At 39.8% G+C, this 26,187-nt stretch overlaps 2 protein-coding genes across 2 annotated transcripts in view; one reads left to right on the top strand and one right to left on the bottom strand.

The window, feature by feature from the left end:
• The window catches only part of TG (thyroglobulin), a 154,895-nt gene that overhangs the window by 37,084 nt on the left and 91,624 nt on the right, over positions 1–26,187 (bottom strand). The gene's annotated exons all lie outside the window — the stretch shown is intronic.
• Positions 774–24,187, top strand: SLA (Src like adaptor). The gene is made up of 8 exons (XM_002189549.7): positions 774–1,173; positions 6,435–6,528; positions 12,430–12,529; positions 15,817–15,903; positions 17,356–17,459; positions 19,040–19,171; positions 21,087–21,219; positions 22,127–24,187. The coding sequence occupies exons 2-8, from the start codon at positions 6,468–6,470 to the stop codon at positions 22,344–22,346; spliced, it is 837 nt and encodes a 278-aa protein (XP_002189585.4). The 5' UTR covers positions 774–1,173; positions 6,435–6,467; the 3' UTR covers positions 22,347–24,187.

Below are 26,187 nucleotides of genomic sequence, written 5' to 3'. Positions count from 1 at the left end.
ACAATCAAAATATAACTGGTCAGAGTAACCACGGAGCTGTGCTTTAGACTGATTAGCTTATCAAGCTCCCTAGTGCTTTCCTGACCCTTCAAACTGAGGACTGCTGGTACAGCCCATCAAAGAGAAAGAATATTCTCCTGAAATTACCAATTTTCAGCACAGCTTTGGGGATTTGATCAGTGTTTCCTGGTTTCAATAATAGTTACAGCACAGCTCCCACATAAGCACCTACTTGGAGCTACTCTGGTGCAAAGTAGGAAATCTGCTAGGGCTTGCTGGGTTTTGGGTTTGTCAAGAGTTCTTTAATATTTTCCTGTACTATGTTAGGGAGTTTTTCAGAACCTATCTTGATTATAGAATCAAAGGGCAAACCGTAATAAGTCCCTTTTACTTCTATATTCATATCCACAGTACAACATTCTTCAGTGCCCTTATCAGGTTATTTAACAGGCCTGCGTCTTGGTTCCTCCATCTCAGACACTGAGATGAGGAAGGTCCTGAGGCTTCTGCACTTTTTACAACCAGTGTGAAAATAGGCTTCACAGACTGGCTTTCAATCCATATTTCTTCATGGCTGATCTTAAGCTTCAATTATTTCCAGAGAGAGGTATTTTGGGGTGCAGACTGAAGCATAAAGCAAAGGCTGCATTCCTATTCAGACTCAATAAAGAGAAAAAAAATGTTTTGTGCCTCTTCCTGTCTGTCAGGAAAAAAATAGCAAAACTGCATAAAAGAAAACAGTTGGGAAATGAGCATTACTGGATAAATAAATTCAGAAGAATAAGAAAAGAAAATAAACCCTTTTTGTGTAAGTAATATAAACTGAGTTATTTCCCTCATTTTTTATATCTGCTGAAACCAGCCCTGATGCAATACATTGAAAACCTCCCTGTTTTTCTCAGCCCATAGATAAAATGTGCCTTCAGTAGTGACTTGCAACAGCAACCTCATCTGTTGCAAACACTTTGAGCCTTCCTTATTTCTCAGAGAGGAAGTATGTGGCCTGTTTGGCAAATGCTGCTCTACATGACAGCGTGAACTTCACAACACTCTCATTCGACCGGCTGCTCCTCGACTTGATCAGCTAAACCTTGCTGGCAGCGTGAGCAGTACTATGACTACGGCTTTTATCTGAAATTCTGCAACCTGGAATGCCATGCCTAGAATTTAAAGGTAATCACTGCTGTGATATATTTTACATTAGCTGCGTACAAGACCAAATGTTTCAATTTTATTTATATACAAGGGTGTTCTATTTCATTAACAATGACAGTATTCAGACCGGGGATTTCAAGTGCCACCAAAGGCAGAAATAGAAGAGTCTGCCTTGATCCTTTTCATAAGGAGTGATACTAAAGATAGACAGGACAAGGAGTATTTCTACTGAAACCTAAGAGCAAGAGATAGATGCTTATGACTTTATGCTGAAGCAAGCTGCATTTCACTATAGCCAAAATATGAGCCCACAGATTAATGGGCTTTTTATTCAAAGTGTTAGAAGTGTGGATAATGTGGTATTTCTGTGTTGTGCATGCATCTCTGAATTTCTTTAATAAGAGTATTATGTTATTCTTTCTAAGTGCAAAGGTACAACTGCCTCAAAGCTTGATGTTCATTTTGATTAATGATAAATTAAGGGAAATCCACCAAAAAATATGCAGTTTCTGAAATCTAAGTTGTTTTGCTTTTTATTTCCACACATGAAAAATAGCAGGATGCCAATGCTTTCATTTTCAAGCTAAATGAGATTCAGACATCACCTGTGAACTTTATTGAAAATTAAATTGTAAGACCTTGGCAATATAGATGTGAATATCAGGAAACAAAAATAAAATATGGTATAGTATCTCAGGAATGATAAATGCTCTAATTTTACTAGTCTACAGTATTCATTGTAGGAGGGATTTATTCAAGTGCTTCCCTTGCCTTTTTATTCCTTAATACTTTCATTTCTTTATATTAACTATTTCTCAATCATATGAAATATAACTTTTTCAAAGTCCTCACCAAGTAGCAGAGTTTCGTATGTTCCATGCTATTTAACTGCTGCAGAAGCACGTTTTCTCAGAGAACAAATTCCGTGAGAGGAAGTTATTGCTACATGTGCTGCACACAGGAACGGAAGGGGAAAATTGTACCACAGGTTTTGGGGTCACACAATGTAGGTCAGTGGGATTCCAGTCTTGACAGGTGAAGAATTCATATCTGCTGCGAGTTCTGGTAAATAGGACACAAAGCAGGTTTGGAACCATGGATGTTTCCCCACATTCCTTTTGGCAGCATAGATCCCTAAGCCCTGACAGTTGTGTGTGCAAACAGCCCTATGACCACCCTTCCTTGACACCATGTGCACAAGTGGAAAGGGGAGAGGAGGAAGGATCAGTCCTTGGAACACTGCAAATGTGATCTTAATAGTTAAAACCAAATTTTCATGCAAGCCTGAGGAGGTGGCTGGTGATCAGGAGAGCTGCAGGTAGATTTTGGTTCCCAGCAGCCCAGCGGGCTTGGGGTAGATAAGACACAGTGAGTTTAGAATATATCATTTCTTGCTAGCTCTTTCTACATCACCCTCAGTGAATTATTTTCCTTGGATCTGGCATAATTATCTGCTCCTGTGAAGGAAGGATGGCACTTCTACTTGCATTCCAAACTCTGTCATCAAGTTTAGATATAAGGAACAAAGTTTTTACAATGAGTGGGGTGAAACCCATGTTGCCCAGAGAGGTGTTAGATGTCCCATCCTTGTAAACATTCAAAGCCAGGCTGGACAGGGCTCTGAGCAACCTGATCTAATTGCAAATGTCCCTGTCCATGGAGGGATGGTTGGACTAGGTGGCCTTTAAGTGTCCCTTCCAATCCAAATTATTCTATGATTCAATAAGATCAAGTGAGATGCAGTGCCTGTACCAAATTTGTAATTTCAAAAGATTATAATCTATAAAACTGTTAATGTTCTTCTATAAATTTCAATGAAAAGAATTGGCTCATGACATCTTTAAAGCTTCCAGTAAGTCTAGTTTTGCAGAGTGTCTCAAAATTTCAGAAAACCACAAAAGAATTTATAATGCAGCAATGGAACGGATTTGTATTGTGCTGACAATAACACAAGCACAAGCTACTTAAGCCATCAAGTTCTATCACTCACTTGAGAGTAAAGCACACCATTATTTTAGAAATATGACTAATTTGTACATTCTTACTCTCGAAACAGTGATACTAGTTTGTACAATCTTACTCTAGAAAAAAAGTGATATGCCATTGCCAGCAAACAAATAGAAACATTTTTTGCCTGCCCTATTTCAAACAAAACTTCCATGTCCCATTTTCAATATCTGATGGTTGAGTTATACCTCAGAACATTCACTCCATGACCTTTGACTGGACTGTAGGAACCTTTACCCTATCCATGTGCATAATGATAAGTGGCTTTGGAAGTAAAATCTGATGTCTCATTTTCCTTTTAGCCACTTTGGTTAAGTGAATTAACAGCAAGGGTCCGAGCTTTTCATAGTTTTATTTTTACTGAGCAGTCTGCCATGAATCTGGAGAGCATCTTGAACTCTCTGTCCCATTCAGGACTTTATGCTACCAATGGTAGTGACAGTAAAAGAGCACGGAAAATGCAATGAGAAAGTGCAAAGTGCCCCGTTAATGACGGCAAAGCCCGAGACGTCACTGCTCTTCTCTGTACTGAAAGTTCTTCACAACATTTCATTTTCCACAAGCCACATTACTCCACATCTAAGGCAGCAGCACGGAGCTGCACGTTATGCCCTGATGAGAGGCCTTCAGAGGTCTTTGAGAACAGCAATGCCTGGCATGGCAGAAGGGAACCAGGCTGTGCTCTGCAAAAATACAAAGTAGGAACTTACCTGTTGTCCAGTATTTAATCCCTCCATGGTTTACTTGCAAACGATGTATAAGCAACCCTGCAGAAACACTTCAGGTATTTCTAAAGCAGCATTTAGAGTTTAGATCCTTAAACACCATCAGAACAATGCAAGTTCCTTGGTGAAACGTGCCATGATTTTAGAAAGATTGAAAGGCTGAAGTAAAATTTTCAGAAGCCTTTCCACCACTCACAAATACTACAGATCACTTTACAAAGAGACTCAGGCACACCTGAAATTAGGAGCAGGAAAAAGGCCACTGGTCACTAGCCTGACACTTCTAGGATGACTTGCTCTCCGAGCCCTCAAATAACAAAACTCAGCATAAAATAGTACTTAGGGGTAGGACTCTTTTTCCCTCCCCCCCACTCCCCAGACTTTTGGGAAAAAAAATTCAAGCAATTCTCATCTAAATATCAATTGCATGTGTCAAAATTATAGATAGACATCAGATGTTTATGCTGTCATTCTTGCCATCTACCTGTAATTGGATAACATTTTCGGTAGCTGCAGCTTAGATTCTATACACTGAGCAAGATTTGAGCTCCCCTTTTAAATAACATTACAAAAATGGATCTACCAGAGCACAGAGCTCAGCAGAGATTATCAGCCCAGGTATTTATCTCACTCTCCTGGCTGACATTTTCAGCCCTGTTGAGCTCTCTATTGCTGTGCCCAGGAAATTTTTCTGGCTAATTTGAAGATGAGCCATGGACATCTATAATATCTGTAGCCAAAATACTGGCTGCACTACTCCTATGGGTTTACCTCTTTTTCTTTATGGGATATAAATAAGAAAAATGTTCAAAAACTTAAAATTGGGTTTTGCAGAAAAAATGCTTATAATTAGATCAGAAAATTATGATCTTGAAAGCAGACATTGCCTGACAAAGTGAATTCTGGTTTCAGGTTTAGAAATTTAGGTGCATTTACATGGAGAAAGATTTTCAGTTTTGTTTTCTATAAAGAGACCTATTTTTAAAACGTGAATACCCAAATAGTTTGTTTAAATTTAAGCGTGCTGTTTTATTCAGCTTCTAGAGGTCTCCTATCAGGCAACACATTTTTGTTCTTGTGAAAGTAAGTTTCAGATGCTTGTCAGAAAGACACTGGCACAGCTGCACCCTCCAGATGTGCCACAAGCCAGTTTGGTGTGCATAAAGCGAAGGGGTTATATTCCATTTGGCCAGTGAAATAGAGAATTCTAGCAAAGAGCCTTTTGGAACAGCACTAAGAAGCTTGGAAAGCAGATGAGGTGAAGTCAAACTGTGCACTACCATCTGTTCTAGCACTGAGCTCCTTGCATTTGGTAAGGGATTAATTTTCTTTCCTTTAAATGGCATTTTATTCTATAGGATGTCTATCTAAACTGTCTGCAAGGCATTAAAAAACGACAGTATTAATCAACATACTGAAATTCTGCCAATCTTATTCCAAAAGACAATTAGCAATAAAATACTTTCTTGTTGATGTTAGTGGTTCTACTTCTCAAGTTGGATGTCTTTCCAGCTGACTGAACCTCATCAGGCTCTAGCATGTGTAAGTGAAGAGCAGCACACTAAAGTCAGTAATTATCTTTGAAATGTTTAAGGTAGAAAAGGCCACAAGATGCAGAATACTCATACAATGTTGTTAGAGCTCCTGTTATAATTTTCACAGGGCAATAGACAGAAATAAATTTTTAAAAAATAATTACCCATCAGCTGGTGGTGTTATTTTGCTTTAATGAACAGTTTTTAAATAGATATAGCTTTTTGTCTTCTGCCTCTGAAATATAGCATAGCATGATACACCTTCCACTTTCCAAATATTTATCTCTCTGTCCTCTGTCAGAGAGAATTAGGATGGCTGCAGCAAAGCTATGAGAAGGAACTGCTCCTCTAACATTATTTAGTTCCACAATTGTCTGATACTGTTTCTTGTACACCTACCAAAACTTTTTAAGACAGGTATCTGAAGAATTTGCAGTGCTGGGTTTATGCAGGAGGACTGATTTGAAATCAAACATTTTTTTAGGCAAGGTATTACTTAAAATAATTGTCCACATTTTCTGACGGCACAATTACATCAGAAAGAACCCCAAACCTACCAAGCTGTGTTCTTTGTGTTCGGTAGTAAACCAACATAATATACACACAGTGCTGAAAACCAGGGATGTCCCTACTGCCAGGGACGTCAGTCTAATTAGATCCTTTGTAGCCTCAGAGCCCCAAATGCTGAAAAAACATTTTGTATATGAAATGCCCATTTGGGCACAGCTCTGCTGCTACTTCCTATTGAGCTGAGGTACTGGTAATGGAAACTTTTACTACATCATGTTCTTCTGAGCAACTTCCCTAGCTGTGGTTTTCTGCTATTCCCCTGATAAAAGCACAAAAGTGGTGAGAGTTTAGCAAGTATGTAAAACTCTTGCATGAATTTGACACCAGAGTTCTCAAAAGCAAAACTGTACGAAATTGGAGACGCCCAAACTAGGTCATTTCTCATCTGTTGGCACAGCAGGTGTTATTGTGATGTTAAATTTCAATGTCTGCTTTGATTTAGCTCCGAAGAACTTTGACGGAATTAGCAAGCACAATGGGAAATACTGTGAAAACTCCAAGAGCTTCTGAGGAAACAAACACGCCGAGCCAAATGGGTAAGCACTCATTTCATTCCTTTCCAGAGAAAAAGACGCTCATGATACACGACAGACTCAGCCATGTGTCGCTCCTCACCCGCCTGACAGGAGCAGCAAGTGCCTGGCTGCTGTGGGAGAAGGAGGGCACCCACCAGACAGGGCTTATATTTAGCTACGTTTTAGCTCATTTTCCAAGAAGCATGTTAATTAAAAACCCCAAATGTTAAACGTATTATTTGCTGGTGCTCCTTGAAAGACGTTCCTTCCAAATCAGAAAGCACTGAAACACTACTTCAGAAACCAGAAATGCTGTGTTTTGACATAATTGCATGTGATATTTTATACAAATTTATACTTGAAATTTGGGGTTCCTTCATTTAAGGTTAAAAGTTTTAATGATGTATTGCATTGAACCTTATGTCCATCCACTGTCAGATAATTGCATTAAAAGTAGCGCACAGCCAACCTGTCACCAGATTTATCCATAAAGGCTAGAGAGGAATACAAGTGCCACAAGGCAAGCTGCCAAAGAAGAATATAACACATCTGCCCTCTGCATCCACATATGAATAAATCAGGTTGCAAATCCCTCCCTGCCACTTCTGTAGGCTGGTAGAGGTCATGCATTGGAGGGGGAAAGGAAGAGGGATTTGGTGATCAGCTACTACAAACTGTGAGTGAGTGGGTGGAGAACCAGTAGTGCCTCAGCCCTCCTGGTGCACTAACACAGGCAGCTGCACAAGAGCTGCAAGAAAACACTCCCCAAAGGTGAAGAGGAGAAAGCAGTTTTTTCTTTTTTTTCCTTTGGGTTTGGGGTGGGCTTTTTAAGTAGATTTGTTTGTTTGTGTTTTGTTTTGTTGTAATTTGGAATTTTTTCCATCAAAGATTTTCTGATTGGGCTACTCATTTTTATAAGGATAGGAAATCAGTCTGGTTTGATTTTTGCTGCAAGGAAACCCAGCCCGCTCTTAATATGGTTAGGAACTCACTGAGATGGGCAGTCTTGCAGCCATAGGTCCTAACATAGCAGAGACCAAAAACTACTCAGCAAATTTCTATTTTTTATCTTTCTGGTGAAGAAAAGTGCCTTATGCTGATATTCCCAACAACTACTGACAAAAATACCACATATGAACACCAAAACAGAGACATGCATTCACTCAAAGCAGGACCTTGCTGATGAGCAGGCCGTGGCTGTGACCAAGTTTGTCCTGTGCATGCTGAAAGTCAGGATTTAGCAGGGCTAGAAACAACTGCAACCCTTTCTGTGATGGAAATATAAGATACACCTAAAAAGTAGCACTGCAAACATTGATAGCACAGTGGCTACAAGGGGGAAATATCTATTTGGGAATTCAGGACTCAATCTACTTCAACTTTCCTACCCATCCAGCACATTCAGAAAGGGATGTTGTTAGTCTCACCTGACCTCCTGCTACCACCTGGGGAGAGAACAAATCTCCTGTAGTTGCAGAGGCACCTGCCAAGGCTGTAGGGATGTTTCATACATTCTCACAGATGAAATTGCACCAGATACCCATGTTTGATCATCCAAAGACATGGGGGCTGTCACAAAAATTATCAGTGATGGAACACCTCTCCTATGAGAAAAGCTGAGAGAGTAGGGATTATTCAGCCTGGAGAAGAGAAGGCTCCAGGGAGACCTTGTTGCAGTTCTCAATACTTAAATAAGGCTTATAGGAAAGATGGGGATGGACTTTTCAGTAGGGCTTGTTGTGAAACAACAAAGGATAATGGTTTTAAGTTAAGATAGGGTAGATTTAGACTAGATATAAAGGGGAAAAATCATAATGGGAGTGGTGCAATACTAGATCAGGTTGCCCACGGAGGTTGTAGATGCCACATCTCTAGGAACTTTCAAGCTCAGGGTGGTCGGCGCTCTGAACAACTTGATCCAGTTGAAGATGTCCCCACTCATTTGAGAGTGTTGGACTAGATGACCTTTAAAGGTCCTTTCCAACTCAAACTATTCCTTGATTCTAGGATTTATCAGCCTGAATAGCTCTTTGGATCCATCCACCTCTTAGCCTGGGTCAGACCTTTAATAATGACTTAGATTTTGCTGATGAAAGTTGGGAATACAAACATCAGTAGTCATCTAAATCCAATGAAAAGACTTCTAAAAATGAACCTGGTACCAAAGTGTGTGTTTGGGTTCATCCAGTGAGTTTGTATCTGTTTGCCTTCCTGAGCAGATCAAACTCCAAATCACATCACAAAACAAAAGATTTTCACCAGGCCAGGAACAGACTTGATTTAACTGAGGTGGAGGATCCAATCCATGGACTTTCAATAGTTGAAATAATTATTAGAAGTAGGTTTGACACTGGCTTATTTCAGGGAGACTGAATAAAATGAAGGACTGAAATAGAAGGGAAATAATGAAAGATTTTCCAACAAAAAGGGGGAAGAAAATAGATAAATGCAATCTGCAGACTCGGTCTGCAGTGTTCATTAGACCCCTATGAGCCCCTTGTGCTGCCTGATATTTGCACTGAAAGCAAAACCTTGTGCTTTCCTCAGCACCCGTGTGCCAGTCTTGGTCCTGTCAAAGGGAACAGTGTATAAGCTGATTTCCCAAGGAGGCATTTGGACCCCAAAGATAACTGCACCCCTTCTGCCTGCACACTGCACAGGCATTCCTGGCACAACCCCGGGACTCATGACAGAGTAAGCAGTACAGCAAAAGGTCATCAGGCATGTCTCTGTCCTCCTTTGGGACCCTGAATCAAGGGTTAACCCTTTTGGGCTGCACCTGCACAGTTCTCAGTTCCCAAGCTGGCTGGTTGAGATCTAGCTTGGGTACCAAGGTGTGAGACTCTGCAGCCACACCTTGTGGTGCTGCACATTTTTCCAGATGAGTGCCTTCCTTCACTCTCTCTGGTGCACCCATGCCATAATCATAATATTTCTGCTGGCCAGTAAAGCTGGATGATGCATGGAGCTGAGCTCCAAAGGGTTCATTCCCACTCCAGACATGGACCATGTCAGTGCCCAGCACAGCAGATTTTTGAGGGCAATGAGCTGGATCTGGATGCTCTGCCTATGCACTTCCTACTCTCTATTAATGCTTCATAGTCCATTTCCAATGACTAATTTGAAGGTTACAATATTCAGTCTCACATTTTGCAAGAACATGTGGGTGTGAAGACAACTAAAATTAGCATGTATTTCATATTCATTTCCTACTCCTAAAGAAACCACCCAGAATTAACACCTGCTGTAGTGGAAATGATTTTGCTTCGATCTTTCCACTCTAACTTTTGGGTTGTTCCACTCCACATATGACATACACTTGCCCTGTGGAGGAGAGTTTGTGTTAGACAAACTCAGGCAAATCTTTTTTTTTTTTTTTTTTTTTTAACATCTTGAAAGTGTGGGGAGCTCACCAGATCAAATCTATTAGATCACTGTGAAATTTAGGTGTGGAGAAAGCATGTAATTTGTTTCATTCTTGTTTCCAGGCTTTTTTGTTTGTAAGGAGCTGGTATGGGTTCTGTGAAATGTTGTACAGTGTGGTGGGGTATTTTGCATGACCAAAAAACCCAGTGAGGTTTGACTTAAATACCAATCAAAATGAAGAGTAGAAGGAGGGGGCTCACTCGTTTCCTTACACTTTTATGTAACTATATGCAGTTTAAGACATAACATTTCCATGGATGTGGAAGATAACACTCTGATATATTCCTTCCTTTTCAGAACTACAAATTACATGCAAAATGGAAACAAAAATTAGTATAATTATGAAAGTGTAAGCAAAGTAACACAGGTCTTGCTAGAGTAGACAAAAACTCACCTTCCCCACAGTGCATAATGAAATGCAAATTATGGTGCACAAGGAGGAGAGCAGAAAAGCATTTGTTTTCCACTCTTTCACTATGGAAGCAGAACATTTATAAATAAAGAGCATATTTTTTTTAAAGCATTGCTAAAAGCATTAAGGTAAAAATAATTATATTTAATGTAACATTACATTATGTTTTATAACCTGCAACTTAAGAGAAATTAAGAGAAATTAAGTGATGGTATTTTACTCTCATTTTGCTATTTTTAAAATGCACCTTCTAGCCTGTATTTTTTCTAGTAGTTTTGGATAAAGATTTTGTCAAAAAAGACTCAGTGCTAGTGCTTAGGTGTTATTAACCTCAGGTACTAAGTAGCTTCTTAGACAGGAAGGTGCCACTAGATTTTCTGTGCAGAACAACAAAGCTATCAAAGGCTTAGCACAGAATTTCTTCAACAGGGTTCAACTAAGTGTGTAATAAGTTATATTAGACTAATCACAGTGGTTGGCTGTACTGGACTGGTCCTGTTTAATTCAGTGACTAATCAACTAAGAAAATCATTGCCGTATCAATATTAAACACATTCTCAAAATAATCTTAGAATGGTTTAGGTTGGAAGGGATCTTAAAGATCATCTAATCCCATTCTCACTGCCGTGGGCAGGGATGCCATCCACTAGATCAGGTTGCTCAGACCCCATCCAGCCTGGCCCTGAACACTTCCAGGGATGGGGCATCCACAACTTCCCTGGGCAACCTGTTGTGTTTCTTTTATTCGTATTTCCTTCAGACTTTTACTGTTATCTCCGTGAGTTGTTTCTAAGGCCCTGAGACACATAGCTAAAAACACAGAGCATTCATTCAGGTTGCACCTAGGTTTCCCTCAAAAGCTGTCTTCCTTAAAGAGAAGCTGGCAACAAATCTACATTAAATGAGAAAAAAACTAACAAGATACAGAAGTGTTTCTATCTATCTAATTTCTTCCTTTCCTACCCTGAATTCACACCCATATTTGCACATGTTGGGCTGCACAAAATGGGAAGTATTGAAGATCAAACAACCTCTGCAAATGTAGTGCTAGATGGTGTTCCTAAGGATCAGGGTGCTGATCCTGGTGGGGGCAGAGGGAAGTTCTGTCTCCCTGTGAGATCGTGGAGGGTACTGAGATGTGCAGAGGGGAGGAACTGCTTCCAGGAGAAACACAGGCAGTATATGGCACAATCCCTCTTGCCAGGACTTGTGACAAAGAGCTCAAAACAGCCAGCATGACACATTTCTGAGCCTCCCAGCTGTCAGCAGTTACTGCCACCACAGATTCCAGCAGGATGAGGAGCATTTCATGTTTGATAGCCCCAGTCTTGTGTAAAGGGCTCTATCCTTCAGGAACCCAGAAGACTCAGCATTTCCTACACAGGGTGCAAGTCCCAGATTCATCCCAGCTGATGTAAAAGGTCTTCTCATCTCTTTACTGACCTCAGCTCTGCAAGTTGCCATTGTGCAATGGTTTCAACTTAAGCACCCCTGTGCCTGTTTTCTTTCACCAAAGCTCTTGCACAGTCTCCATGCAATGGTGAGAACCAAGTGCACTGGATGATCATCAAGCTCCTTTAAAAAGTGATGTAAACGGACAAAAATGGCCACACTCTCACTGACCTTGATCTAAACTACCACTGAAAAGTATCAGTGGTGTAAAATTATGAAACAATTCAACATGCATCTTCCTTTTCTTAAATCTAATGCTACAAAACTGTAGCTGGAGGCAATTAGAGACAGTGGCATTAAGCAAACTGGGTTACTTCCTAATACTATAAATACTTACTAATTTTTTAGTTTCACACTAAATATGTCCTTTAAATATGGTAATTGCTAGAAAAAGTGGTCTAAATTTAGCTGGTTACAATTAACCACATGACTTTTCATTTCTAGTATCTTCAAAGTCCTCTTATAAATCTGTAGGTTTTCTTTAGCTCATTATTTTTATTAAGTGACATTTCAGAGATATTTTTCCCCCCATTTGATCTACTACATAAAATCTATCATACTTAAAGAAAAATCCATTTTTGTCTCAGAGCACTACCTTTGTTTTAAGTGACCTTTTCTTTCTTCTTTCACAGGTCAGGAGAGTGACTTCCTTGCTGTTCTCTATGACTATCCTTCAGCAGACATAAGCCAACCTATATTTCATGTAGGGGAAAAACTACGTGTGCTATCAGAGTAAGTTGATAAATTTCTTTTTAAATTAGGTTTTATTAGTGAGTGAAGCAAAGCTCTGTTTTAGGCACCTGGCCCAAAATGGATGCAGTTCAGCAAGATGAACTGAGTTCAGAATTTTCAAGGAAGGATGCTTAGGCACAGTGTAAATTTCCATGTAGTTTAAGGGTTTGGGATTACATATTGTCCTTTGATCTATAGATTTATCTTAGGTTTCTCAAGCTAGATTCAGACTCTATTCTAAAATAAGACTCAGAACAATTCTGCCTTGAAAACTGATTATAAGTATTCCCCAAATGTAATAGAAAACAGAGTAAGAGCCAAAATAGTTTGAACCGCAAAGAAAAGGAAAATCACAGTGAATTTCTTTATGTCAAGTGTGTCTGTCATTTCCTCTCTCACCCTTTTTTAATGTAACAACTCCATTATAATTAAGTCTTAGGATTTCATTCCAATTTAAGGCAATTGAAAAAAAAAACTTTTAAAAAGTGTGTGTGTGTATGGGGGGGGGGGGTGTTTCTTTTCCTGTTTTTAATCAATTCTGCATTTTCTTAGTGAGGAAAAAAAGAGAGAGTCCTCAGTCAGTTCCACTCAAAAAATTTAAGAGCCCCAGAAGTAAGTAGGCTTCAGAGCACTCGTTCAGACTGACCTTAACCATAGTGCAGTATTGCCAGACAAAAGAATGAGCATGTGTACAAAAAATGGAAGCAGGCAGCCCTGATGTTCTTCTAGGTACAGCTTGTATCAGCACACAGTGACCTGGAAGTTTCCTGACCCCACAACCACTATTTGCACTGCTCAAAATGAAATGAAACATTTCATTTTTGCAGCTGGTCAAGCAGATGGATTAAATGGGAGACCAGATACATTGATAGCAGAGGAATCCTTGGAGGACTTCTAAAATAATTTTTAAAAAATCTCAACCAGATAGTCAAATGGTTGGAGGAGAGAAGTACTCCAGAGAAGCATCATGGATGACTGATGAATCCTCAGACACTTCTCCAGGCCACCATGACCTGCAGTGGCCTTTGTCACTCACAAGACACAGGCCCCAGTGGACCTTTGGTCTGGCCCAGAATGGCTGCATTAATGTTCTGCTGACACAGTGCTTTCTCTTCCTCTCTGAACCTAGGGGTCTCAAGACTCAGACAATACCACCAGATAAATTTTCTGCTGATGGAGAGCTCCTCTAAACCAGGGGGATTCTTCTCTACTAGCTTCTAGTAGTGTAAACCTTGCTGCAGTTAGCAGAACATTAATGACCTGGTACAACAAATGTTTCACTTGGAAATTCCAGCTTAAAGCCTCACTCAGATTTCATCAGCTACAAGCCCTCACACACCACAGGACTGCCTATGCCCACATCAGTGGGAACTATATGTGTGGCATATTATATGTACACATGTGCTGCAAAATATAATCTACTGCAGGAACAACTTCTGAAAGAATAGGTTTTGGCAGCAGAAGTTTTTGACGTGTTTGTCTGTTATGCAGTGAGCAAGGGCTTTTCCTGATGGATAAATTAGATCCAAAGGAAGCCTTGATGGGAATTTTCCTCTTATTATTTTGAACCATGAGCTTGTTCACAGATAACAAGACAGTCCAACACTCTATGCAAACCACAGTGTCCTGATGAAGGACCTGTTCTCCCCTGCTGGGGTACCTGCTGATGCCAGTGGGAATTGTTTGCCTGCAGCCTCTTCCTGCTCATAAGCTGCAATTCTTTTTCTGAAATCATTCAAAGAAGTAAAAGACAGCAAAAAAGAAGAGTAGCATTGTGTGACCAGAGCACAAGTGATGACGAGTCACCATAGAGGAGTCAGCACAAGCAGCAGCTTTTCAGTTCTTTTACAGCAGCAGCTTTTTAGCCTTCTACCAATATAATGATGTGTAGTGGCAATCAGCCCCACAATCCTGCCAGGAACAGGACATATGGAGCCTCCACAGGAAATGCAATTCCTCACAGATATTTGTGACTGCTCTGGGTTGGCAAATTTATATAAACAGTACTGGCATAATTTCTCATTCCCCACACTGGCCAGGCACTTTTCATTACCAGATGAACTGCATTTGGCTGGCAGTAGTCAAACCAAATGTCCTCCAAGATTTGCCCCAATATACATAACTTCTGTAGCTCCTGCCTCAGGAGAGATGTGCTGCTTTGGGATTTTAAATCATCACAGGGATTTTTCAGGGTTAGTAATATTAAAATTTGGAGGGAGAGAGACAACAAATCTCTCAGTTTTTGAGGTTTTTTTCCTTATTGCAATTCTTGGTTCTGTCTAGGACAGTTCTGGGGGGGAAAGGACCAAAATAACCTAAACTTCTTATAGATAAATTCATTTTATCTGGAAAACCAAACCAAAAACTTTACTTCCCCTTTTTCCCTCAGCACAGACATTCTGGACCATGGTACCAGAAGCTATAACTCATGACATTTAACCTAAGTGATTTCAACTCAGCTGTTCTGACACACACTGAGACTCTGACCTGCAGTGTGCACATTACTTTGGGAGCATTTATATGAACATCCACAAAATGAGCATTCAAACACAAGACACAGTTCCTTGGATTCAAACTCTTAAAGTGAAGGTGCAAAGAACCCATCAGTCATGAGGATGCTTGCACTACATCTAAAGCTCTGCAGCATCCCTGTGAAAATTCTTGGTTCCCTTTATTTATGAAGCGATTCAAGAGTAAAAGCCAGAATTCAGGATCACAATAACTTAAGATATACTGGGGGAAATACATATCCTGCAGCTTCAGCTGCAAGGTCTATTTTATTGGAGTCTGGTCTGCAGCTCGTGGAAGACAAGGGAAGGAGCAAACCACAAACAGGTTCAGTTGGACTGACAGCCTGTCCCCAAGCAGACAGGCTCCATTTCCCAGATCCTCTGCCCTGGTGTTACAGGGCTGTCCAGACACAACACACTCAGCTGTAAACTGAATATCTGGGACAGCAGTATAAATCTAGCTGTGGGAAGGCAGAGCACAGCATGGTTTAACCACTGAGTATTTATCCTTCTTCTTTCAGCTGCAGAAAAATATTTTATTACTTACGTAATTTAAATGGAACAAAGTAGCTTATTTCTGTGTCCACATTTAATTCTCAAGTAGGTTTAGAAATGGAACTACTCTAAATGAAACCATACAGGGTTCCTTTCTGAATACATCATTTCAGAAGCACACACAGAAGGTTGCAGGCTAATCTGTGTAGCTTCACTAACTTCCAATTGATGAGAAATTCTGAAAATACATCTGAAAATATCCTTTCTCCTGCTTTCACACAGTGAAGGAGGCTGGTGGAGAGTCCATTCCCTTACAACAGGTCGAGAAAATTATATTCCAGGAAAATATGTAGCAAAGGTTTATCATGGGTAAGTAAATGCATTTTTCTAACCTTTCATCACCACATTTTTACATATCCTCCCCTGATTACTCTGAGTCATAGTCCAAATAATAGTGAGTTGGAAGACAGAAATCTTATTTATTGACAGTCTCAAATACATCTTTTGAAAACTGAGAACCTCAAATCCACATATAAATTTAGACTAAGTGAAAAGGAAAATCCTTCTTTTAAATGCTGGAAAGAGCCAAAACCACCTCAAATTGCATACAAGATATTTAATATGCATCTGTTGCATGGACTGATCTCTAACTTAAAGACATTGATGAAGAGAGCCAATTTAGAATGGATTTTTAATATTTACATAGAGTAAAATTTTGGCTAGCTTTTCTTATGGAAAACAAGCCAAAAAGAGCAAATAGAAATGCTAATAAGTCATTCAAGAATGTAAACTTTCTCACTGGATGAACTATGGAAATTTCAGACATTTCTTGTTGCCATAGACACCACTCAGGGAAAAAAACCAAACAACAAAAAAACAAACAAAAAAAAATTCCCATTAAAGCACAGACTTAAAAGCTTTCTGGCAAATGTTTTAATACCTGTTTAATTTTAAGGAAATGAACTGTAAATGTCACTGTAAAATTGAAAATTGCCAAAAATTGAAGCAAGTGCTTCAATTTTAACATGCTTTTGCATCCTCCTGAAACAGCAATGCTTTCCCAAAGGCAGGACACAGATGTGGGGTAATGGAAGCTACTGTCTGAAACTTCAGTGACAGCAGACTGGATCAAACACATGAGAACAACTTTAAAATAGAATTCTAATCTACTCCTATTCTATTCTATTCTACTCCTATTCTATTCTTCCATTCCAATCCATTCCATAACTCTAGAAGAGCTGAACAAGCCCAGGTGCATGCGCTTGAGACACTGACACAATGAGACACTGGCTGTGGCAAGACACGGCGCTGCACCAAGTTATGGTGAAAATTAGTAGGTCTAATTCCACTTTCCCTTATCCACAAAGCCCATTAACTTAAATGCTTGGACCATTCCCTAGAAGAAGTAAAATAATTTTAACTTATATGGAGTTTATTTATGATACAATTTTGGGTTAACTAAAGTGGTTTAAACGAAAAAGAGAGATTTAACTAATGCCACAGATGTTGTCAATGTACCACATGAATGTGTCCCCAGCAATACAGATCAAAGCAGCTCCAAATGTTTTGTTTTCCAAAGTAAGTCCAAACCTTATTACTCTTCTCTTAACCTCACAAAGGTTAATGGAACTGAAAACCAGCAAAATCTTCTCCAGAAACTGGGGAAATATGCCTGAATATAGATGAGAGAATAACTATAGAAAGCCACAGTGTTATTTTTGCAGTCACTTTTCCTGGCTAATGCAGCACTTTCACAGCCACATGCTGCTCACTGTTTCACTGGTGTCCAGATTTCAGAATTTGTTTTTTCCTGCTTCACAGCTGGTTATTTGAAGGTCTGGGAAGAGAAAAAGCAGAGGAACTTCTTCAGCTACCCAACACCAAGGTCGGCTCCTTCATGATCAGAGAGAGTGAAACTAGGAAAGGTGAGACAATACAGATTTCCTCCCTGTTGATCTCAGGCATTTACAGTTCATAGGGTGACCTATACAGCTCTTTAATTCACTCTCTGTCCTGCTTCATATGGGTCAGTCCAAACCTAGAAAAGGTGTATAATGGGAGGGTGAAGGCACCCAGTGCAGTGTGCCAGCCCTTACCAGTCACCTACTGGAAACAGGGTATTGATGGCCATGGAAAGTTCCACAGGCATCAGCACAAAAAAGACACAGTTGTTTAAACACTATTATTTACTTTGGTTGCATGCAAACTTTATGAGGCAGTGGGACTTTCAGTGAAGGAACAGTCACAGCTTTGCCTTTGTCCACAAAAGATTGATTCAAGAAGGTGTAAAATGAACACCAAGAAGAGGGGGTGGCAGACAAGGGTGTTTATTATATAAATGAGGGATGTCTTTTATTTATTTTTAAAAATTACTGGCCTTCAATTTTATTTTCTTTCTTTTGCTACATGGGAATTATACTGTACCAACTTTATACTTTTATTTTCTCCAATGGGGACATAAATCAGAATCATAGAATGTCCTGACTTGGAAGGGACTTACAGGGATCACCGAGTCCAGCCCCTGAACCTGCACAGGACCACTCCAAGAATGCTACCATGTGCCTGAGAGCATGGTCCAAACCCTTCTTGAACTCTGTTGGGCTGGTGCTGTGACCACTCCCCCGGGGAGTGTCTTCCAGGGCCCAAAATCTCTCTGTGTGAAGAACCTTTTCCTGCTATTCAACCTAAACCTCCACTGACATAACTTCAGGCCATTCCCTTGGTCCTGCCACTGGTCACCAGTGACAAGAGATCAGTGTCTGCCCCTCTGCTGCCCCTTGTGAGGAAGTTGAACACAATAAGCAATAAAGTCTCCCCTCAGTCTGCTCTTCTCCAGGCTGAACAAATCTCCCATGTGCAAAGTGCTGTGTTCCTTTTCTGAAGCACCAGAACACATTCTAATATCATGATCCTTCAGATAAAAGAGAATAATACATCATCTCTTCTGACCTCTTGCATACCACAGGCCAATTACTTTCTTAATAGCTATACTAAATTCAAAGAAATTTAAGATTGGCATTTAGTCCTTGCCAATAAATGCTGCAGAACAATTCTAAACAGACAGAAAAATCCAAGTGACCATCTCCTGCCATGACTGCATTACCAGGTTTCAGCTACTACATTACTCAAAGCTGTCTACAGAAGAGTACCAGCCTATGAGTCTGATCTCCCTATTCAGTGGAGGGCAAACTCTGTAAAGGCCTATTTCCTTTATGCCATTTCAAAAGATCCCATGCCAGCAATAATAAAGGAAAGCAGACCTGAAATTTGGTTGAATTTAATTTGGTTGAAATTAAATTCAACAAAATTTTGGGTCATGTTATACCCTTTATTATATTTATGTATATCTATAAAGTATAATAAGATACATAAGATGGCCACTCAGGTTTTCTCATCTGTTTCTGAGATGTTTTGAGTAATGGCACCATATGTTACAGATACTCTGTTCTGCTACAGATACCAAACCAGCCCAACTTTGGTGTAATTAGCTGTTCTCTCTCTCCAGGGTTATATTCCTTGTCAGTGAGGCACAGGCAAGTGAAACATTACAGGATCTTCCGCCTCCCGAATAACTGGTATTACATCTCTCCACGACAAACCTTCCAGTGCCTTGAAGATCTTGTCAATCACTACTCAGGTAAAAATAAGTGCAGAAAAAACATATATTCCACTGGTAAATGTAAAACTATCTATCAAAGGTGCAGAACGAGAAGTTTTGCTTATGTCCAAGACTTGCAAATACTGCCACAGAAGAAGCAATGGAAAAAGTTTTGGTTTATACATTTTACTTCATTTTTCATCCTAAAAAAAAATATGCTGCCCTTAACAGTATAACTGAAATCAATACAAAAACTCAGCTAAATAAGGCTAGATAGGCTCTGTCTGTATTGGTGTTTTGTAGGATATTGTACAGCCACGTCAATAACATTGTTTGAGCCAAACACCAGGGTCTAGGGGTTCCCTAAAGAACTTCCAAATGCTCTTTGGAGGTCAGCACAGGTCAGGGATGCCCAGACCCTCTCAGAGCACACCTAATGTCAAAGTGTGAGCATAAAAAATGTTCAGCTGTAGAGAAGCCATGTACCTGTAGATGTAGGTTCCAGAGACAGATTGCAACTCCTGGCTATGTTTGCCAACATAAAGATGTCTGCCATTCATTTATTTGCCATTTAGGCATGCAGATAGCTTCAGGGCATGCAACACCAGGTTTCTATTCACATTTGCTTAAAGAACCACTACAGCACACAACCATATCTGCAGTAGAAAATTTTCAATAACATTGTAAGTTTCTTCCCTATCGCTTTAGCAGAAGTGCATGGCAGGAATTTATCAGCAGAGCTTATATCAAGAGGCTCAAGCTGTTAGCTCAACTGCAGAGTCAGCTGTCACTGTTACTAATATCAGTCCAGTGGTGACACTTTTTCAATGACAATTTTCCAGATTTATGGCAATTTAACCTCTGTCAGAAAGGTAACTTGACAACACAATTAAGTGGTTGCAGTTACTATGCATCATAATGAGAATGTTCTAAAATGAGGAAGGAAAATGCAAAAAACTAATTGCCTAAAAGTTATAAAAGAACAATAGGTTCTGTGCTTTAACAAGCAATGGGTACTCTGCAATTTTAAAAGTGTGACGTTACCATACCTAAGTATTTCACAGGTAAAAGAAAAAGTATGATGGCCAAAGAGTACACTGATAAACTGAGAAGAAAAGTAATTCACATTCAAAACAAGCAAATGAAACTTTCAAGTCCAATGACATCAAGAGAGTAAGAATTTGGACAGAAGATATATGTGTATTTACATGCTAGCTAGTTGACACCTTTCACCATTTAGAAAGAATGAAACAATTGAAGACCAAAATTTGGGCTGCGGCAGAACCCAGAACTTGTAACAACTAACATTTTTACTTGAGTTATAGGTGTAAGAGGAGACATAGTTAGATTTAGGCCTCCTCCTTCCCCCACCATGAGAAGATACAAAATCTCACTCTGAAATAAGGCTTAGATTGTAGAACACCAGCATTTAGCCATGATGTTCTCTGCTTGGGCAGAAGAGTATTTGTGATGTTCCTAGTGGAGCAAGAAGAGGGTAGAGCACAGAAACATTGATGAAGGTAATATGTGAACCCCAATTCATTCCACAGTCATGTTCCACAGAAGAATAGGTCTGCACACAATCCAATCTGATCTTTTTTACACGCTGTTTGCATGGCTGACACAATAGGAAGCAAAGCAGAACTCAGTGAGGGCTCAGAAAAACTAGGTTCAATTTTCTTCTGCTCTGTCACAAAATTGCTTCTAGTCTTTGAGTAAGTCACATTGTCTTTCTGTGTCTCAGTTCATCACTTGTATGAAATATATCCAATAAAAAATTAAAATGCAAAGGTATGAGGAAAGGAAAAAATAATCCTGTGTTTCTGTGTCCTTGCTGAGAACACAAAATGTTTGACTGCTGTTGCTGTGTCTAAAACTGTTAATTTGAGCATGCACCAGGGAAAGAAAACAGTAAGCAAAGATTGAATGTCTGTGTATTCATTTTCCTGTTCAGAAGTTGCTGATGGTCTCTGCTGTGTCCTTACAACACCCTGTCTCACCCAGTGCACTAACAACAACACCGTGATGAATCCAGTTCCTCCTGTGGTGATGAGGAATAAAAATTTCAGCTGGAGAAACATTCACAGGTACCACATACAGCACAGGCTGCCAGAAACAACAGGGCTGTTTCCCAGCCATGTATATTCTTGTACTTGCAACATAGAAGACACAGCTATTTATTTCCTTCTCCTAAAAGCAGGAGAAGGACAATCTGACATCAAGCTAACCCGTGAAAACTGAATGTCCAGCTCTCTAACTGATAATCTAAGTTTTAACTTTGAAAGGAAGTATCATTAGCATTCAATATTTCTCCTATCAGTCCCTTTGGGAGTCCTGAGTCCTTTCACCAAGGGGCAGGAGTGAGAGCTGGGTCACAAAGCCCAGGGGCATCCACCACTGCTGCTCCATCCCCACTGATGTGCAGGAGCTCACAGGTGAGCCGTGGCAGGCAGAACTGGCTCCCCTTTCTTCACACACCCAGGAAACAGCACAGGTGTAATGAACCATTATCCAAAAATAAACCTTTCCTGTGTATCCTCTCGATACACAGCCCAATTCATGAGATTTCTAATATCACAACTGCCACAAGAGAAAGTAGGTCAGGTTTCAGAAGCTGGGGAAACAACCACCCTCGGAAACAAAAGCACCTTTTACTTTTGAAGGGTAAATTTCCCTTCACTACTCTTCTTCACAAAACATTCACGTGCTTATGAAGGCAAGAAAATTTTGTGCAGCATTGAGGTAATTTTTCCTACAGATTAAGAAGAGAATATAGATGATACACTTTCTTTTCAAGTGCCAAAAAATATTTATATATTACTGTTGTAGTGTTTTTTTGAGAAACGCTAAGTGACAGAAATGCTTGGTGATTTATGAGGCAGAAATATTTTTATACAACAAAAATAACATTATTAGGTTTAACAACTGTTAATATTATCCTAAGAGGCTCAGTCCAAGTAGCTGAAATGATAACAAAATTTTGTTCTTTTAAAGGCTGGAGGTGACTGGAGATACCAAAAGTACCCTGGCAGCAATGGATGACTCTTGCCTCAGCTATGGCCTGAGGGAAAGCATCGCTTCCTACCTCTCCCTAACTGAGGATGACAATGCCTCTTTTGCAAGTGCCAGAAAGAAGAAATCCCAATCTCTCATATACACAGGGAACAAACGTAACAGTGCCCTTCACTTGCCATCTACATACTATGATGACTAAATACAAGACAAACAGGAAAAAGCCACAAACTGACGAGTTAGGAGAGAAACCAGAGCATCCTGTGGTCCTTCCACCCTTCAACAGCCGGGAGATACAATCTGCTAAGCTGGTGACCAAACACCAGCAGTGCTTCTGCATTTCTTCTTCTAAAGAGCTTCTCAAGGGTGCTATCCCAGTCATGGCTTATGCTGGGGATGTCCCCAGTGCACCAGAACTGGACCACAAGCAGGACAAACTGAGACTCTAAGTTAAAAGCCAAGTGGTGCAGGTGACTCTTCACAGGGGCAATGCCCAGTGTTGTACAGAGGTGACTGCACAGGGAAGAACTAACTGCAGCTCAAGAGCTTAATTAAGTCTTACTCTGGTATTCTCTACAAAACTTTCTTTACAGAACCTATCTACACTGAAAAAAGGAGCATTTTTCTTCTCAAGATAGACTTATCCATTGCCATTGAGAATGGGTCAGAGAGACATCAATAACCTCAAGAAAGTCATCTGGCATCCAAGAAACACCTGATTATAGTGGCTCTATACTTATCTTTTAGGAGAAAAAATTTAAATCACTGACTTTACAAGTAGCATTTAATTCACTTGCTGGCTATGGTCTGCAGTGTCATAAAACAGTCACAAATTTAAGAACAAGCTTAATTCACTGAGAAAAGCAGTTCCTACTTACACCTGAGATGGGAGTTCAGGCATAGCCAAACATGTAACTCAGCTGCTCATAGTAAAGCAGATAAACAGGGAACAAAGGGGGGTTTAATTGAAAAGCAAGATGTGATAATAATGTGCCTAACTGCAAAGGTTGGCTTGGAAAGGTGTGAACTTTTATGTGTACAGGGACATATTTTAAATTTGACTTCTGAAGTCAGCCACATATTTATGTATAATATTTATATTAATAGCAGCTTTAAAATAATTAAACTAAGGAAACAAATCAGTAACAGTGGATGTTAGAGATTTTTCCTAATTTCTTGTCTGATGAGAGTTATGTCAAATAGTAATTACACTTTCCATCTAATCACTTAAGGATTAGAGGGTTTTCTGAAATTTCTTTTTTTTTTTTTTTTTTTTTTTTTCTCGTATGTACCCCAAGTCATGAAAGAGCAAATAGCATTTTCACAGAATTCACAGAATGACTAGGTTGGAAGACACCTTCAAGATCATCCAGTCCAATCCATGCCCCAACACCTCAACTAAACCATGGCACTGAGTGCCACATCCTTTTTTATACACAGCCAGGGATTGTGTCCCCACCACCTCCCCAGGCAGACAATTCCAGTACTTTCCTTTGAACCTGCTTTTGATTGCTTTCTAAACCAAGCAATCACTCTTGTTTGAGTGTGCAAAATACTGCAACCTATGCTGTCAAGCTGAGATAGTTTCATTCCAATATTCTTTTCTACATTTTTGCATATATTTGAATAATGAAGGTTTGGACAAATAGAGAATTTGAGAGGTTTTATATACATATATATATATATATATACATACATATATATATATATATATATATATTTACTCTCTAAACAGCTCTTAGAACAAATCTATGTGCTCTTTAGCTCTTGTGTAAGGTCATTTGCACTAGCAAGACAGGTTCAGAGATCAAAATATTTCACAGCCTGTTTAAACATATTTCAGGACTTAAAGGATGAATGTAATTTGGCTGGTAAACAAAAAGCAAAACACACTCAGGAACTCTAGGCATTTGTACAATCTAATTACTGTTACTGACAATCAATACATTATGGTGGCTGCATTTTATCCATTAAATGTATATGGGGAGCATTTCAGATTTCTAAGTCATCACTTGTATTTATTCATTAAAATAATATTCAGTAGTTACTTTGTTACTTTGTGCTGCTTTTAGAAAATGGAAAACCTGGTGTGCAACCAGTACAATCACACAGCCCTGCAATGACAGTGCCAGAAGTTATCTTGGATGGAAGGTGACAAAAGAATCCCAGAGCCCGTACAATTGGCAGCACTCAGGCACACTCTGTGAGAAGGGGATAAAACATCCTGACACTGACAGGTTCAACAATCATGGACCAGCTCAGCACGGAAAGGACCCCCAGACATCCTCTGATCCAACCCCTCCCTGTTTCACCAGGGTCACCTTGAGCCATTTGACCCAGGCCCATGTCCAGATGGCTTTGGAATACCTCCAGAGTTGGAGACTCCACTCCCTGGGTGACCTATGCAGACCTCTGTCATCCTCACAGTAATGCCATGATAAGGTGACAAAAACTAATTAAATGTACCATAGGGGTGGCTGGACTTCATGGATGGTTATGGGGAGATCCTGTGAGGTCTGGCCATTTTCACAATTAAGTGAAAGCCTTTATTTGGGACCTTTTGGGAAACACAAGCTTGCAAGGGATGACAGCCCCCAGGTGATTTTATACAAATCTGACACTACCTATGAAATGGTATAATGAAAAAAGTAACCAAGGGAGGTGGTTGGTTTGCCATGTCAATAAAGAGTTTTGAGAGGGAATGAGATTGGTAAAGGGAGGGGAAAAGGAGATGGGAAAAGAGGGAAGAAAGGAGATCTAAAGAGTAGCTAATTACCAGGATCTGGGATATTTAGGGTCCATGTGAGAGAGCCCTGCACTTGACTGCAGTAGAAGAGCAATAAACCTTCTCTTTGCACTATTGTCTGAACTGCTTCCATGGCCAGGAGGGACCTGGTGTCTTCCCTTGCACTGGGTGGAAGAAGGTTGGAAGCTGCCTTGACATCCACCAGGAATGCCTGGAGAGGACACCCAACACAGCTGCCCTCTGCAGCCCCCTGCCATCCACACCATTGATCCCGTCACCTACATCAACATCACACTGGTAGTTAATTGAGTGATAAAAATGAAGTCAAATGCCAGGCTAATGCTCTTAAACCATTTAAAATAAGACCAGAATTATTGATAACACTTATTTCTAATCATACTATTGAAAGATGAAATAAAATCTAAAAAGTCCCGGTGATATCTTTGCACTGATTTTGTTCGATCTGTTTTCAGATTTGTTCCAAAAAGTTATTATAGGGTACACAGAGGAAACTCAATAGCATTTTGCTATTTCAGGCGCACATTTTCTAGTAAAGAAAGTTTCATGCACCACTCCTCTCTGCATGCTCAGGAACAGCATGGTTTTATCATGCATAACAAATACAGACACAAGAAGCACAAAGCTGACTTCTGCAGAAGAGCTCCATTGAGGGATTTTCCCTCAGGAAAGATATATCTGTTATATATTCTCAGTTTCATAATTCTAGTCTGTGTGCACCTCCTTTTTTACAGTAACATTAAAAGTACTCAATCATTTTGGAGTCTTTGAACAAATACAAGACACATTCCTTTATAGGAGATGTAAGTGAAAAAACAACTTTGGCACCACTTAAAAAAAAAAAAAAAAGACAAATTAAGTCTATTTTTAAGCTACAAGCTACTTATATTGTTGCTTGCTTTTTATATTGTCAGTGAATTTCACAAAAAAAAAAACCAAATTCAATGTGACGCTGTCAACATAAATAATTAACACTACTCTGAACTCAGTGGAGATGCTGCTTTTGCCAAGACAGTGGTCTGTACAGTCCCAGAAAAACAATGATGTAAACACTAGAAAAGTGGGAAGAATCTGTGCACCTATCTGCTCATTGCACTTGCTGCTGTTTTCCATCAATCAGTGTTCTGCTGTAGGAGAAAGAATGAGTTTAAACTTACCTTATGAAAGAAAATACGTAATGTGGAACCACTCTCCAGAAGCAGCAATAAGCAAAGATGTCCTTGCATTTCCCTTCCCTAATGGTTCAGCTGTTAAATTACACTGTGTCTGGCACAGTTTC

This window comes from Taeniopygia guttata, chromosome 2, assembly GCF_048771995.1.
Source record: "Taeniopygia guttata chromosome 2, bTaeGut7.mat, whole genome shotgun sequence".
Classification (NCBI taxonomy): Eukaryota; Metazoa; Chordata; class Aves; order Passeriformes; family Estrildidae; genus Taeniopygia; species Taeniopygia guttata.
Note: the sequence above shows the minus strand (reverse complement) of the source record. Positions and strands in the feature narration are given on the sequence as shown.